General features: G+C 41.7%; 1 protein-coding gene across 1 annotated transcript in view; it reads right to left on the reverse strand.

The window, feature by feature from the left end:
* The window catches only part of T265_07284 (hypothetical protein), a gene marked incomplete at both ends in the record, with an annotated part of 58,119 nt that extends 45,898 nt beyond the window's left edge, over nucleotides 1-12,221 (reverse strand). Inside the window, 5 exons of the mRNA XM_009172762.1 lie at nucleotides 2,886-3,036; nucleotides 5,249-5,410; nucleotides 7,687-7,809; nucleotides 11,492-11,746; nucleotides 11,967-12,221. Coding sequence (XP_009171026.1) covers nucleotides 2,886-3,036; nucleotides 5,249-5,410; nucleotides 7,687-7,809; nucleotides 11,492-11,746; nucleotides 11,967-12,221 — 946 coding nt within the window. The remainder of the gene's footprint in view (nucleotides 1-2,885; nucleotides 3,037-5,248; nucleotides 5,411-7,686; nucleotides 7,810-11,491; nucleotides 11,747-11,966) is intronic.
* Nucleotides 12,222-14,820: the final 2,599 nt, after the last annotated feature.

A 14,820-nucleotide genomic window follows, 5' to 3' on the forward strand; every position in this document is an offset into this window, starting at 1 on the left:
ATTAACTTAGAACTAAATAAAGAGCACCCAACCTTTCTGTGGCCAACCGATGTTTCTACCTATATCCATTTCTCTTCAAGGTAGGATCTTGCGTTTGGTGCAATTCTGTAAAGGCCCAGATAGTTAATAGACCCATGAAAACTGATGGGACTAAGCGCACCAACCTACAGATTTATTTAACGGATGTTAAGGGGATGTGAAGTACTTTGGGGACCAAAATAAATTTACTAATTGCTTTACTCAAAAAGAAGAGTCCTCTTCAGAAAGATCTGCTAAACAATCGGTGAGCTGATTGCTGGGCAGAAAGGCCCTTATTTTTTTATTATTAATGTCCACGGAATCCGTAACAAAGACTAAGTCTGCAATTCTCTTGTGAGTTTCGCATTCATCATCTTCAACTGCATGAAGGCTAAGACCATCTGATTCACTGCTACCACAATTCTTCAGAAGTTCTTCGTGGAGTTCAAGTCTAGACTGTTAGTTTGCTAATCTAATCGACGGGCAGTGTGGCATAATTGATTAAACGTAAATAATAAGAACATGAGAGGTACACTCATATGCCCAGTGGAGGAAACGAAAACTCATCGACTGAAATTTGTTGACTGTGTCACTAATTGAGTACCGGCTAGGAAAGCGAAAAATGTAAGTCATGACTGACTGTTCGAAAAGTAAAAATTATAAGAAGTGAATTCAAGTTGTAGATGGACTTTGAAAGGCATGCTTAACCCTCCTTGTAAACAAATCAGTAACAGCACTACAGCAGTGGTTTCGAATGTGGCCACGAGTGTATCCCACTATGCCGGACTGAATTGTGAACCAATGCTCCAACATGTTGATTGATCGGAAAATCCCATCTTTTTAAATGTACCAGCATTAAGCAAGACCTCTTGACTCCATTTCAAAATCACGTCTAGCTACTGAACGTCCCTTACGAATGTACAGCATGGCAGACACGTTCTTCAAACTTTAAACTTCCTACTGGTTAGGGAAAAATCCGTTCATTTGCATCGGTCAAGGGAGGATATTAACATCGCCCCAGTTTATTTTGACTGTAACGTCGTTTTTAATCGCACTAGCCTGTTGCGGGGCATTTCCGTAGGTTGACATTTAGTCTTAATTGCTCATGTGTATTCGGTAACCATTTGGGTTTGGGTTAACTTTATGAAGTTGGAATAGGCAGCGTTATTTGGTCGTGGTAGTTCTCAGTTGGGATTTAGTCCCGTAAGTGAAGCCGGTCTACACCGGGAAGCACTGTACAGCTATCTCATTCTTATTGGGAATTATCAGCAGTTTGCGTATCAGAAACTCCAGAGTATTTCGAACACACGACCACCCCGGTCAGTAGGTTGAATAATTAATCATTTGGCCACGAGTGGCAGATCAGCAGCGTGATTAACTCGCACTTAGACAGGAGTTAACGCCGTTCATCCACTTCAGGTTTTCATACGTGTTGACTGGCTCCCCAAACAGCAGCCCTCAGGCGGAAGGCTCACCAGTCGCATGAGATATTCCTACTTCCGAGCTACTTACACATAGTTAGTAGTGCAAGGAGATTTTGGAATTTTCATATGGGGCCTTGTGTGATTGAAGCCAGTCTACGCTGGAACACGGAGAAAAAAAATATCAAGTGTACTCAAATTTCTTGGATAATGTGCCACCTGGAACACGAGGCAGTAATACTGCAGCACATTCATTTATAGGATGTCCTGAAAGAGATTTGTTTGAATCTCCGGTTAACACCAATACCATTTGCAAATGAATTATTTCACCATCAACACTAGGTGTTGTATGACTGAACCACATTCATTAATTGCATCTAAAAAAACTGCCATATTTGTTAGTGTGTAGATATATACATCGGTATTTTTCTGAATGAACAAAGACACACTGAGTTGCCATTGGTACGAGCAGCTCAAAGCTTTCATTTGAGAATGTTGACTTTGTATTAATCATAGAAACAGCTTTTACTCCGATCAAACAGACCTGTGCAAAAAGTACCGTCTTGCAGCTCATGAGGGGTGAGTCACAGGCGTTTGAATACTATACAACCTGGCTTTTTAAATCTGGCTTCCGCAAAGCAGAAGCTGGTTATGTATGCCGAGATTTCCTGCTAACTGCTAACTCGATTAACCCAATAAGAACGTGAGAAACTCATCTGCCAACTACCGTTCTACTTTTGACCTGTTCCGTTTACAGAAATAAGGTGAACTTGTTCCCAGATCACAGACTACCACTGCACTTCTCATGGTAATGTTTTACTTGAACGTCCTCCAAACAAATGCACAACTAGCTGGATTGACTGTTTTTGACGGGTCCCGCGGGTTGTTGCTGCACCGTTGAAAGCCTCTCCAAGATGGTAACGTGTATATAACTGTACAATCGTATTCACTGTTACCACCGGTCACACTATGTTTATCTCTATCACTATCGTATGGATATCGATGGCATTCGAGTGTTGGGGTGATATTAGGATTATACTAACTGCCAGATTTTGCACCACACAGCGGTGTCCAGGGGCTGATTTCCAACATATGAAGCATTTCATCGATGTCTGGGAGACTTTTACCTTATGATTTCGAACCTAAAAACAAGGATTGGTAATTGAAGGTAGTGGTTTTTCAGCTGCAAAAAGACAACAACAAAAACTAATTACAGATGCTGGCCAATTATGACAAAGTTATAGCAGATAAAAAGTTAAAAAGGCATAAGAATCTCTAAAAAAAGTTGCTTTCTCCAGAGTTTGGTATCTGAAGAGAATAATAACAGTGCTTGCATAGTAGTATCGCAGAAGAAGGCATAGTGCAAAAGTCTCGAAGAGAAACCGAACTGGCGAAACTGAACTACAGATTATTTACCAAGCTCTTCTGAAAAGAAACTTAACTTACTTTTTTCCTTGGCTGCAGATACGTGATTGTCATAAATGTGTTTGACGGTTTCCATTTCGTTGTCCAGCATTTGGACGAGTAGCTTGAGCTTGATATCACGTGTCTCTCTTATTAGTGGTCGATTCAGTAGGCTACCGAGGATTAATATGAGCTGAATAGAATAAGGAAGGTGTAGGAACGTTACTGAGATATTTTCACCATTGTGTTTTTTAATCGTATTAGAGATCTTCATTTAATACATTTGTTGATCGAGGCTGGGAATACACGTTGCGTTCTCGGAAGTCTCATTGCTAGGAAACTCACGAAAATGAAAATTATGAACTCTAAAATACTCCATTTCGATTATGCGACATTTAGGTTCAATTCAGATGAAACACACTGTATGAATAGCGCATTTGCCAGTTATTCTGAGTGTTACCATTAGCTAAGCTACGCATGCGACATAGAACGCAATTTATAACTAATCATAGAATTTTTGAAGAAGTGTGAACCTGAGTAAAAAAAACGAGAAAACTTTTTAGCTGTTTCACGCGTGGTATGCACGAAGCACAATCGTGCGTTAGAAGTAACACAATTTACAGAAAGAGCGTTTTTGCTCTCGCTGTCGCTGGTTAATTAGTCAGTCAGAACCAAGAGCGCGCTTTTCTTTGCCTCATAAATTCAAAGTATTGTGACACGGAAGTGGTCCCAGTAGTGGTCCGTTTCCACCCATTCTTAAAATAAAAGAAATCTGCCATTCGATTATTACCAGTTGTAAACCTCATACTGCTACCCCTCAAAGCTACCAGTGCTACAAAAGGGAGAGTTGTCAAAGTGGAGAGGCCTGGGAACATTTGCAAATGCATAGTTCCACATGTTGTCATCTCAGGGGATTTTCATACTTTTATATGAGATATAAAGCAGAGCCTGCTGGATGCGAAGGTTTATGGTACATAAATGCCTTAATTAGAATGGTCTTTCGATATGCTACAAGTTGATTTGATCAACAGTAGAGTCTGGCATTGACCGTACAGCACCAAAAGTGACTGATTGCGAGCGATATCAACGGATGACTTCCCCTTTTGGTAATACAGTGCATCGGACAGTATGTTTCCTGTCCCAGTCGAATGATTATCATAAGATAACTAGGAAATATTTGCATGCATTGGTTGAACTTACAGCACTTTTGGTGACTGATTGCGAGCGACATCAACGGCTAACTTCCTCTTTTGGTAATACAATACATCAGACAGTATGTTTCCTGTCCCAGTGGAACGATTATCATAAGATAACTAGGAAATATTTGCATTAACAGATAACGTTTTCAAGGTTATGCAAACAGATGTGAGGCGGTTACGGTTCACTTGTGTACTTAAGTGTGCCACAATCAGACATTCAAAGCTGTTATTTAGGACATTTTTCAAAACTGTGGAAGCCTGGGAGCACATGCTTAGCTGTACCTCTTCAGATTGCTGTCAATTAAGTTTGTTACTGCTGTAAAATGAAATCATTGCAGGCCTTTACTTCAGAGTATATTCGACACAAGGTCTTCGATATAGGAATGCACGTGGGTAATGGGATATTCTGGCTAACTTGAAAGGTGGGTTGCCTTTCCGCAGTTGAGATAACACTTTAGCACCGGACAGTCAAGTTAACAAGCGTCCAAAAAGCAAAACCACTTAGAAAAATCCATGCATCACCGATAAGCGTGACGCCAACCTCGATGAACTGATACATAAAAACTGACAATGATCATGAGTATCCTTGCTAATTTCTTGAAAAGAATAGAACTACGCAATTTTACACATATTGCCTTCCCAGAAGCGATGACATCAATTTGTCTTGCATGATGCTGTCCTATTCACGTCCTCGTGCCCTCCATTATTGTCACATCCGTCATGTTTCAGAACAAATCCAACAGCTGTGCTAAATAGAATCTCTCTGCTGGCCTTCCATCTACTTGTCTGGAGATCAGTGTATCCATAATCCACTAACTACTGAAAGCGACGAAGGAATAGCGCCACATACTACCACAACAAGAAGCAATTTTGCCGGAATCTAGGAAATTGTTCAAGAATTTACTGAGTCTGATGTACGCACTTTCAGGTGTGTCATTATTTATCTGTCCGCTGGCAGTTAGTCGCATATTCTAAAAGTAAAGGGCCAATAAGTTCTTGTGAGTTTTATGAAGTTGGGGGGCGAGAAGAGCTCAAATGGTTATTCCGAAACCGGAAGTAAGGAGATTATTGATGAATTCTGACCGACGGCTTGGGGATACAGGGAATACTCACGTTTACTCTACTCACGTATTGACATTAACCAATGAGTGATCTGAATTATGCTGTTTGAGCGGACCTTTTCGGGCTAAATTATTTGCAACCTACTTTCAAAAGATGTTCCGCAGACAAACAGTCGTCCATTGCTCGACCGAAAATATTTGCCAGACGGTAGTCGAGATCCTTTACAACTGCACAGAATTTAGCATAATCTGCGGTGAATTCCTCATTCAGGGGATCCAGAGTATCGTAGGACTTATCAGCAAACATCTAAACAGAGAAGAAATACTAAGAAGGAATCATGTCAGAAAATTGTATACGGCTTTAACTACACCTTATGTTCACATAGGTGAGGTGAACACCTTGCAAAGTGGTGTTTACATTATGAGAGGTTGTTAACAATAATTTTCTTTTACCATAAAAATTTCTACGCCCGGTCACAGTACGAGCCAAGAGTGCTGTGGTTAGGATTGAACCTTTTAGTCGTGAATGGCTTTCTTTAAAAAAAACATCAACATCGGAAATTAGTGGGCAGTGGAACAAACAAGTTGACCAATCTGTGTCATTTTAAAGCCGTAAGAAATCTACTGGTGCATAGTAACATCGGTATTTCAATGGAAAACAATTCGTTTCCGTTTATTATATTCATGGCGTATTCAAATAACCATTTACGGTCACAATGAGGTCATAGTTCCCTTCGTTACTTGAAGGGGCGTGGCTTTGTGGCTTTTGCTTTCAGGCTTTTCAGCAGTTGCCCATACTCGTGCAAGGTTATTGTACATGGTGTCTAGGTGTTTCCGTGTGAAGACATCGCGGTGTTTTCTGGTTATGGAAAAGACGTAAAAGTGAGTTGAAGTAGGTTGAGATCATAGTGACCAAGATGTTAGCTGGATTTATTGGTATATCTAGCCACACACAGTCACTGGTTAGTTAAGTTAAGTATGGGCGAATGTCATGCGATGTCATGGATATCTCATTCAAGAGGTCTGATGTATATGCGTGCCAAGTAATTCGTATCAGGTGACACAGTTTAACTTGTTTTAGAAAGTTTTGCCATGGCACACGAATGGTTTGTAATCAGAACCCATCCATGTGATATATAATAAAAAGTACTAATTCAGCTGTAATATTTTCATCTGACTACCATGCCAAATGGAAGAAGCAACATAGTTAAGCCATTATCGAGTCGCACTAAACTAGACAAAACCAGTCAATTGCCAGGGTTCGATTTGCACCTTAAGCACTGAGCCATTCCGAGCTCAGCCGGGCCTCCAGATAGTGCCAACTTACTTTGCAACTGAGTGTATTTTATCCAATCAACAGCTGTTTATCGTGAGATTCATAGGCTATCATAAGTGGCTTGGAAGTATACCGGAATATCACCAGCTCATGTGAAGAACAAAAAAGCGAAAGACTGACTTGGGGACAAACCCACCTGGGTCAAAGAGCACGAGTTTCAGGTCATTTTTTTATTGACGCTGCTGTTAGTGGTGGTTTCTACGGTGGGAGAGAAAATCAGAGCAATAGTGGACGCGGAGTACTAGATGTGCGACGTAATGTGTGGGATCCCCCGTTTTTGTCCGGACAACTTTAGATCCGTATTTCTTGTTCTTGGAGATATTTTATTGTGAGAATTCCAATTCGATTTATAGTAGAGGACACTTTTGCTGGCTTAGTTACCTAGGAGTATACAGCGCGTTACATGCGTCTGCGGGTTCCTGTCGGCATTTCTCAAATTAAATCAATTGAAAAACTCTTTTTCATAAACCATTTTCCCAAAAGTCGTAAATCCATCAAATATGCTATTCGGTCTGTTTACTGTATTGCCATCTAAAAGAAAGGGAGACCTATGGTTTAAAGCACCCATCATTAGCGTGTTGTAATTTACGGCAGGAGATCGTGAGCGCACTGAAAAGGCCAACCAGTAAACTTGGCTGTTTACACTTAGTGTTTGGAGAGTTGCCTGTAATCAAAACATCGAATGAACTAAGTTGAATGGGAAGTCCACTGCACGATTAGGAGAGCGGACACCATTATCTGCGTTATTTCAGATTCATCGTGGTTTCATTACATAGATCGTACTCCATATTATATATCATGTACCTTAAAATGTATGCAGTGGATTACGTTTAAGCACAAAGCCTAAATTCAGAACCAAATCAGGGTGTCAATGAATGGTGCTATTCCAGACAGGTTAGGTCAGTTGAAGTAATCTGTTCCGAAGCAAACAGATTACGTTATGCACGTGATGTAGTCGATAGACAAAAACAGCTCGCTGTTTTCGTGCACAACCCGCTGGATAAACTCGATTCACAACAGTGCGTTGAGATTAGTTGAACTGAATCAGCATACTCAAAAGAGGACTCTCAATTATTCCCGTCACTAAGACAACGGATGATGACCTTAACCACTGCAATAAGACACTATCGGTCCCAACTGTGAAAAACTGCCAATTCCGATCGTTCTTACGTATTCGTCGGGCTTATATTCCTAAACGCCAAGACAAAATGTTGGTTTCATTTGGCTGCCAACACACAATGACATACCTTGTAATTCTGGTCAAAACTTTCCTGAATTGCTTTAAGCTGTATATTCAGTGAGTGCCCAGAAACTCCTCCAAAGGCAACCTTCTCCAACTTCAAAAACTCCAGGGCGGTGCTCATGATGTACTAAAAGGGAACAACGGTAAGGCTTCCGTGTGTAATACAGAAATTTCACACCAGTCATGTACAACAACCGGACAAGAAATTTCACTTCGTCTTGTACAGCGCAGAAGATACCTAGTTCAGTGTACACGTGATAAGGTCATCCATCAATCATAAGCCGATTGAGTGCAGAGTAAACGTTCATCCTGTTTCAGGCGGATATGTCCATTTATGCATGTTGATAATATAAGGAAATGGATGATATCTTCATCCTGCAAGTGAAGTCATTTGGCGTTATTGGAAATTATCAGAAGTGCGCATCCTGCGAATCTCGAATAAGAGTCAGGCCAATGGAAATTTATCCCTTTAACCTATAAAATCCGACGGAAACCTGTAGAAATAACACCTACTGACAAACCCGTAAGGGCTTATTAGCAAGCTCAAGCATGAGGTTGTTAAATAGATTTATGGGTTTTATAATTTAATGCTTTGTAAGCTTCAGTGTAATACCGAACATTTCTCCCGAAAATACCCTACACTCATGTCCGACAGGGACCACTCATTTCAAACTGTTATGATTATTGTGCACGAGGAGACGATAAGGGCTCGGTAGGGATATAAGTTCATTCAACAAGGACCAAACCAAACCGACATTTTCCTGTTCGTTGCTGTTTTCCGACCGATGCCACATACAGTTGCTGGTCCCCAAAAAATCCGATGTTGTTAATGCAGAGACGTTCGAAGGTTGGGCAGCTCCATAATTTCAACGGCTTTGCTACATTTGCGCGCTGATTGCGAAAGGAACTCTTTATAGTCGAGTGCCAAGGAGCACTGAATATTGAAGTGCGCTACACCTTTCACAAGGTTCCACTGGCCAGTCTTAGGTTTTCCTGCCATCTAAAATCAGAATTTACATTCTTTGAACTTGCATAAAGTGTGTATATCTTAGTTACGTTCTCCCTCGGCCTCGCCGAACATCCTTCAACCGTTCGTATATCAGCTGCTTTGAAATTCTATCCAATGCCGCGTCGTTTAAATGACCTGTTCAGGACAGCCAGAATCAAGGTACCTCAGATTAAGTATATTTTTGCTTTTCATAGAACGTGAGTATTAGTGACCGTTTCGTGCACTTCACGGAACTTACAGATAGAAGTGACAAGTTATTTAGAAGAGACACAAGAACACCAGTCCTGTTGAGCATCCGTACAAATAAACGCAATGATGTGTGCTCCGCGAATGTTATATCCATATGCAGATGATTACTGTTCCAGACAAGTTTCTGAATTCTTCCAGATGCGCTGCTAACCTCCGATATCCATGAGTTCATTTCCTTGCAGATCGCTTGGTCCGTTGTTAAGGTACAACCGATCCCAGTGGAGCTTGTGCTGTAATCTCCTAGCTAGATTGGCTGGCTAAAGTTCGCCTGCCGTTGTGCGTTGCGCTTACGTCGGGAGAGGTTTTCAAAGGAGGCTGGATCAATCCAGTTGATGCTGCCTTAATTCGATATGATACTCAGATGTGCCTATAGTGCTGCTGTCCAAGGTGCATTCAACTTATTCTCGATCGCTTCACTTGAGAATATGAAGTTTCTTCCTACATTTCCGTCTTCTTTCCGCTTTTTGCTAAGGTTTTCTACCTTCATGGTTGTATATCAGTTGAGCATCAGTATGTCTTGCTGATGTATTACAGTCAGTAGTGATGATGACGATGGTAGTCAAAGTACAGTTTACACAAAAAACCAAAATACGGCTCGCTGAAGCAGACAGCAGTTGCCTGTCAATTTTTTGCCTTACAAATTTCTTTGGGCAAGCTGAGTAAACTAGGTACCGTAACGCAAGATTATTTCACCCCGCGTCTTGAAACACGCAGACGAAGGTTAACCGTTTGCCCGGACGACAAGTTTGTTTTGGCAGCCAATTTCTCGAATGACAACGCTCAACGCTTTTCTCTTCACATTATCAAAGATAGTTGTGAGGTTAATGGATAGGATATGTAGCAGTTGATTGCGTTCATGGGATTTCTCCCGTGTTCGTCTGAGTAAAAAAGCCAGTTCGGTGGCATTGCCTCCACTCCAGAATCCATATTGTTTCTCTGAAAGACATCTAAACTGTCCGCGTTCATCCAGCCCCTCAAAACCTAACCAGGATTTTCTGGCACTCCATAAGAGGTTGATTTCACGGCAGTGCATATCAGACGGACTAACTGAAGAAACTTCTATGTAGTCATTGCTCCCCGACTATCCGGCACTTCGAATATGGACCCAAGCACATGCAACGCAGGAGGAAAGGCAACCTGTTTGGGTGGGAGTAGAACTCGTGATATCCTGCTTACATTTCTGGCACAGCGGTAGATACGACCTTGGTTTTAGACCACCTCATAATATGATTTCTCATCATGTTTGCTGGGTATTCGCTTGTTGTCCCTCTGTTGGCCTTTCCGAAAAGTCTAAAGGTAAATCAACATGGTTCTTCTCACAGCACAAACCACAGGTACCATAAATAGGTAGCTGCTTTAGGTTGGAATATACGTTGGCTGACTCGTATTCGAATCGTTTGATGAAGTCAATGGTTTCGCGTGGTAGGCACTCCATAAGCTGTCTGGCGAAAGCCCATTTTGCTGCCACGTGCACGGCACACACCTCAGGGAGAAAAACAGGCAGATAAAAATCCAAAGGTATCTTGCGACCTATCAGCCAGCCTAGGCGTGATAGCCTAGCAATAACCATCAAGGCCCTGAACTCACTTGTCAAATCAACCGCGCGTCAGCGGGACAATGCACCTTCTTTAAATTAATTGTCATAACACTGCATCCTGGAGGACGTTCATTAAAGCGCCACTGAGACGAAAATGGATGGCCAAGCGACAAACCAGTAATCAAACCAGTAATTAATCAAGGGCAACTTCTGTTAATGGCATTCTTTTAGACTGCAGTATAAATGAGCCACTCCACTGGGAGTAGAACTCGTGATATCCTGCTTACATTTCTGGCACAGCGGTAGATACGACCTTGGTTTTAGACCACCTCATAATATGATTTCTCATCATGTTTGCTGGGTATTCGCTTGTTGTCCCTCTGTTGGCCTTTCCGAAAAGTCTAAAGGTAAATCAACATGGTTCTTCTCACAGCACAAACCACAGGCAGGTACCATAGGTAGCTGCTTTAGGTTGGAATATACGTTGGCTGACTCGTATTCGAATCGTTTGATGAAGTCAATGGTTTCGCGTGGTAGGCACTCCATAAGCTGTCTGGCGAAAGCCCATTTTGCTGCCACGTGCACGGCACACACCTCAGGGAGAAAAACAGGCAGATAAACGGCATACTCCTCAGGGAGAAAAACGGGCAGATAAAAATCCAGAGGTATCTTGCGACCTATCAGCCAGCCTAGGCGTGATAGCCTAGCAATAACCATCAAGGCCCTGAACTCACTTGTCAAATCAACCGCGCGTCAGCGGGACAATGCACCTTCTTTAAATTAATTGTCATAACACTGCATCCTGGAGGACGTTCATTAAAGCGCCACTGAGACGAAAATGGATGGCCAAGCGACAAACCAGTAATCAAACCAGTAATTAATCAAGGGCAACTTCTGTTAATGGCATTCTTTTAGACTGCAGTATAAATGAGCCACTCCACTGAACTTCACGTTAACACCACCTAGTTTTTCAAATAAACGTTTAGCTATAGAAAAGACCGTCAATATACTTACACGAATCATTTCAACTCTTTCCGTGAAGGCATCAAATCTTCCAAAGGCGAGTTCTGTCTTGAATTCCCAGGGAACGACTGCAACCTGTTGAGTCTGGAAGTCGGTGATCTTGTCAAAATAGCTTGGTAGATTTTCCCGGTGATGTTCATAGGAGCTTTTAAATGTGTGGAGAAGCCTGAGTACTTCGTCAACTTTCACAATGGCTTCTTCTGCTTCACCCTTGAGGACATCGGTTGGATCCAGATAGTTCCGACACTAGCGGAGGTTGAAAGGTGTAAAGGGCACCATGAATGAAAACATTCTTTTACACAAAGATAAATTAAAAACCAGAGGGCTAGAGAGTCACTCGAAGAGGACTAAACGTAAAATGGGACCAGAAAACTGAAGAAGAATGTAAGAGAATGTACTTAGCCACATAGCTATTGGATGAAACTGTCATGGTGGCCTGAATGATAATGTGCAATTCAATGTGTACCTGATCAATTATTAAATTGCACAATTCTTGCAGCAGAACCAAAATTCTTCCAGGTTGCCGATATCCGCTGGAGCTAGCCCATATCATACAAATCAGATGAAAAACGGGGTCGATTTGCTGTGGAAGTTGATCGAAGTCCGCTCGCTCCATATCTTCAACATACGGTCGAAGGACACTAAGGTGTGCATCAATGTCTTGTGCCTCACGAAGTGCTAAAAGTGCAAGAAAAAAATGAGTGGGTCCTTCAGATGCCATGTATCTTACAGGAGGAATCTCTAGACATTGTATATCCTCCTATGGATACTAGGCCGTGAAAGACATGAACTTAGACATTGCTGGTAGAGGCATTCATCCTAAACAAAAAGTAGGTGCCCGAGTACAGTAAGTGCAGATGACGGATAACTGTGCTGCTTACCACTCATGACATGAAAAGGAACTGTGGAAGGACATTATGAACTTGATTATCAGCGAAACTTTGCATTAACAAAAGTCATATTACTCGGGAAGTTATGCCCGGATGATGACAAAATTTCCTTGCGTCATAAGCCGCGCAACTAAATTTTGTGGTCAACCAGTATGCAAACACAGCTGCGGCATTTTTTCGATTCAACACTTTACGCCTAAGTTGAAAAAATATGCTGCGATGTCTCAATATCATGCCAAATGAACCTTTGTGGAGCACGTTCAGTTGAAAGCTATCATTAGTGTAATGTTCAGCTGACTCTATAGTAAACAACAGTATAGTTTGCAAATGAGTTTAGAGTTTAGCTTGGCGAATACACACTAATTACATTGTAACTTCTTCCGGTGCCTAGCTGCCCTGTCACTCAAGCGAAGTACAAGGACTGGCGTCTCAAAGTTTCTCAAGCCTAGACGGGAGCAGTCGAAATACCGGGGTTGGGTTCAAACCACGGTTTTTTTATCAGCTCCTTGGCCAACAAGCTACCTCGAGATGATCAAGACACATAAACGATAAATTCTGCTGCTATACCTTTGGTGATGAGTGAAGTAGATAAGAAAAACCAAAGACCAGAAACTGCGATAAGTTTCATCAAACATCCTGATTTTCGATCCCGAATGGGATACTGATGAGTCTAAAATAGCTGTTGTGTTCCCCAGTGGACCAAGCTTGATCAACCGGAATTTGGTTAGAAATTCTAAGGAACTATTTCAAAAGCTGTCCGCCATCGAGGCACTTGCAGCTCCGTGGCATGTTGTGAGTAGAAGTATCGCTTACGGGTTGCGAGGCAACACGTAACGATACGAAGCCTAGTCTAACCGAACACTTGTATTAGGGACAGTAGTTTAGTCGATGGATGCTAAAATATGCAAAGTCACCAGTCTAAAAACCCGTGGCTTTTGAACCACAAAAAATGTTGTTCATTCAAATTCTACTTTGTTCGACTAAAACAGGTGACTGCATCCAATGGAACCGTGGAATCCGAAGCGAAATAAAGGACAGTCGTCTTGGAGTAAAAGGCTTTAGCATGTTCCTCTAGCTAGCGTGATGACGAACAATATGGCTGATATTCAACTGATCGGTTTTGTCCTGAATTATATATCTTCAAAACATCACTGACTTAGTTGGCAGAATTTACTTATTTGCAAATCACATTGCTTAAATTAATCTATGGTCTACAACGTTCTTCAACTAAATGTGCTGCACCATCTTTTATGGTGCGATATTGGAAGTTGCGAAGTATGTTTTGCTGACATAACACACCATTCATAAGGCTTTTAAGAACTCTCAGACACTCCACTATCGACTTTGCCTCCCTAAATTGAACCAGTCCCCGGGTTCCCATCATTATGCGGTTCAAACTGAACACTCTGTTGTTAATGTGAAACTTAAGAGGACCCGTTGTTTTAAGGTGATCACCTTCTCCAGTTAATATCAAAGCAGTGTTCAGTAAACTACGTATAAGTTGACATTCAAGTACAGTATAAGGTCGATCGGAACTCGATGTTTTCGAAGAGGAATAGTACTGGTATTAGTCTGTAGAACAGTTTTCAGCAAATTGTTCACTTACTGTACTACGGCCCTTAGTTGTCTGAGCTTAAGCGTTTACCTACATTTAGTGCAGATGAACTTGACGTTATGAATGCCGTCGATTGTAACGGACAATGATCAGTGACCGTTATGGCTGTCTAACTCAAACCTGTTATACCACTTAAGGCCTTAAATCATTGAGTGAAGTGCAAAATATGCAAAATATTCGTCTTTGGTTCTTTTTTGTTCCTTCTGAACCAGGACAGAACTCAAAACCGTTTACATGGAACTGGACAAAGGCCAAACTGGATCTTGAAAGTGACATACCGACTGCATCGCAGGGGATAAACTTACTAAAGTTCGTTCATTGCATATATTGAACGGTTTTTACACAAGCATAGTCAGAAATGACCATAGCAGACTTCTTCCACAAGGTGCGAAATAGTGTTGGAGCAAAGCACCTTATTTTACCAGCTAAGTGAATAAACAATGCTGTTTATTACTTCCAGGGCTGATGAAAACTAGCAGGCAGCTCAGGATGCAGTATGTGCTGTGTAGATACGGACAAAAACCGTCCTAGATAGGCACCTGATTTGCGTTCATTTGTTCATTTTACTTTATTCGAACTCACCGGCGACCACAGATTTGAACATATCTTTGAAAGGTAAAAAATAGCTGCTATTGGCTTGCTCCAAAATTTTCGCCATTTGACGCACTTTTGAAGCATTGAGCTGCTCAAAGATGTTTCAGGTCGGCAGCCTTGGCTTTCCAGAAGTCAATTTCCACAAGAGGATTCGGGTGGAGGTTGTCCAGTAGAGGTTTTGCGGAATCTTTGAGGAGAGCCTTGTGAATCTGATGTGACCA

The sequence above is a fragment of the Opisthorchis viverrini genome (assembly GCF_000715545.1).
Source record: "Opisthorchis viverrini unplaced genomic scaffold opera_v5_163, whole genome shotgun sequence".
Taxonomy (NCBI): domain Eukaryota; kingdom Metazoa; phylum Platyhelminthes; class Trematoda; order Opisthorchiida; family Opisthorchiidae; genus Opisthorchis; species Opisthorchis viverrini.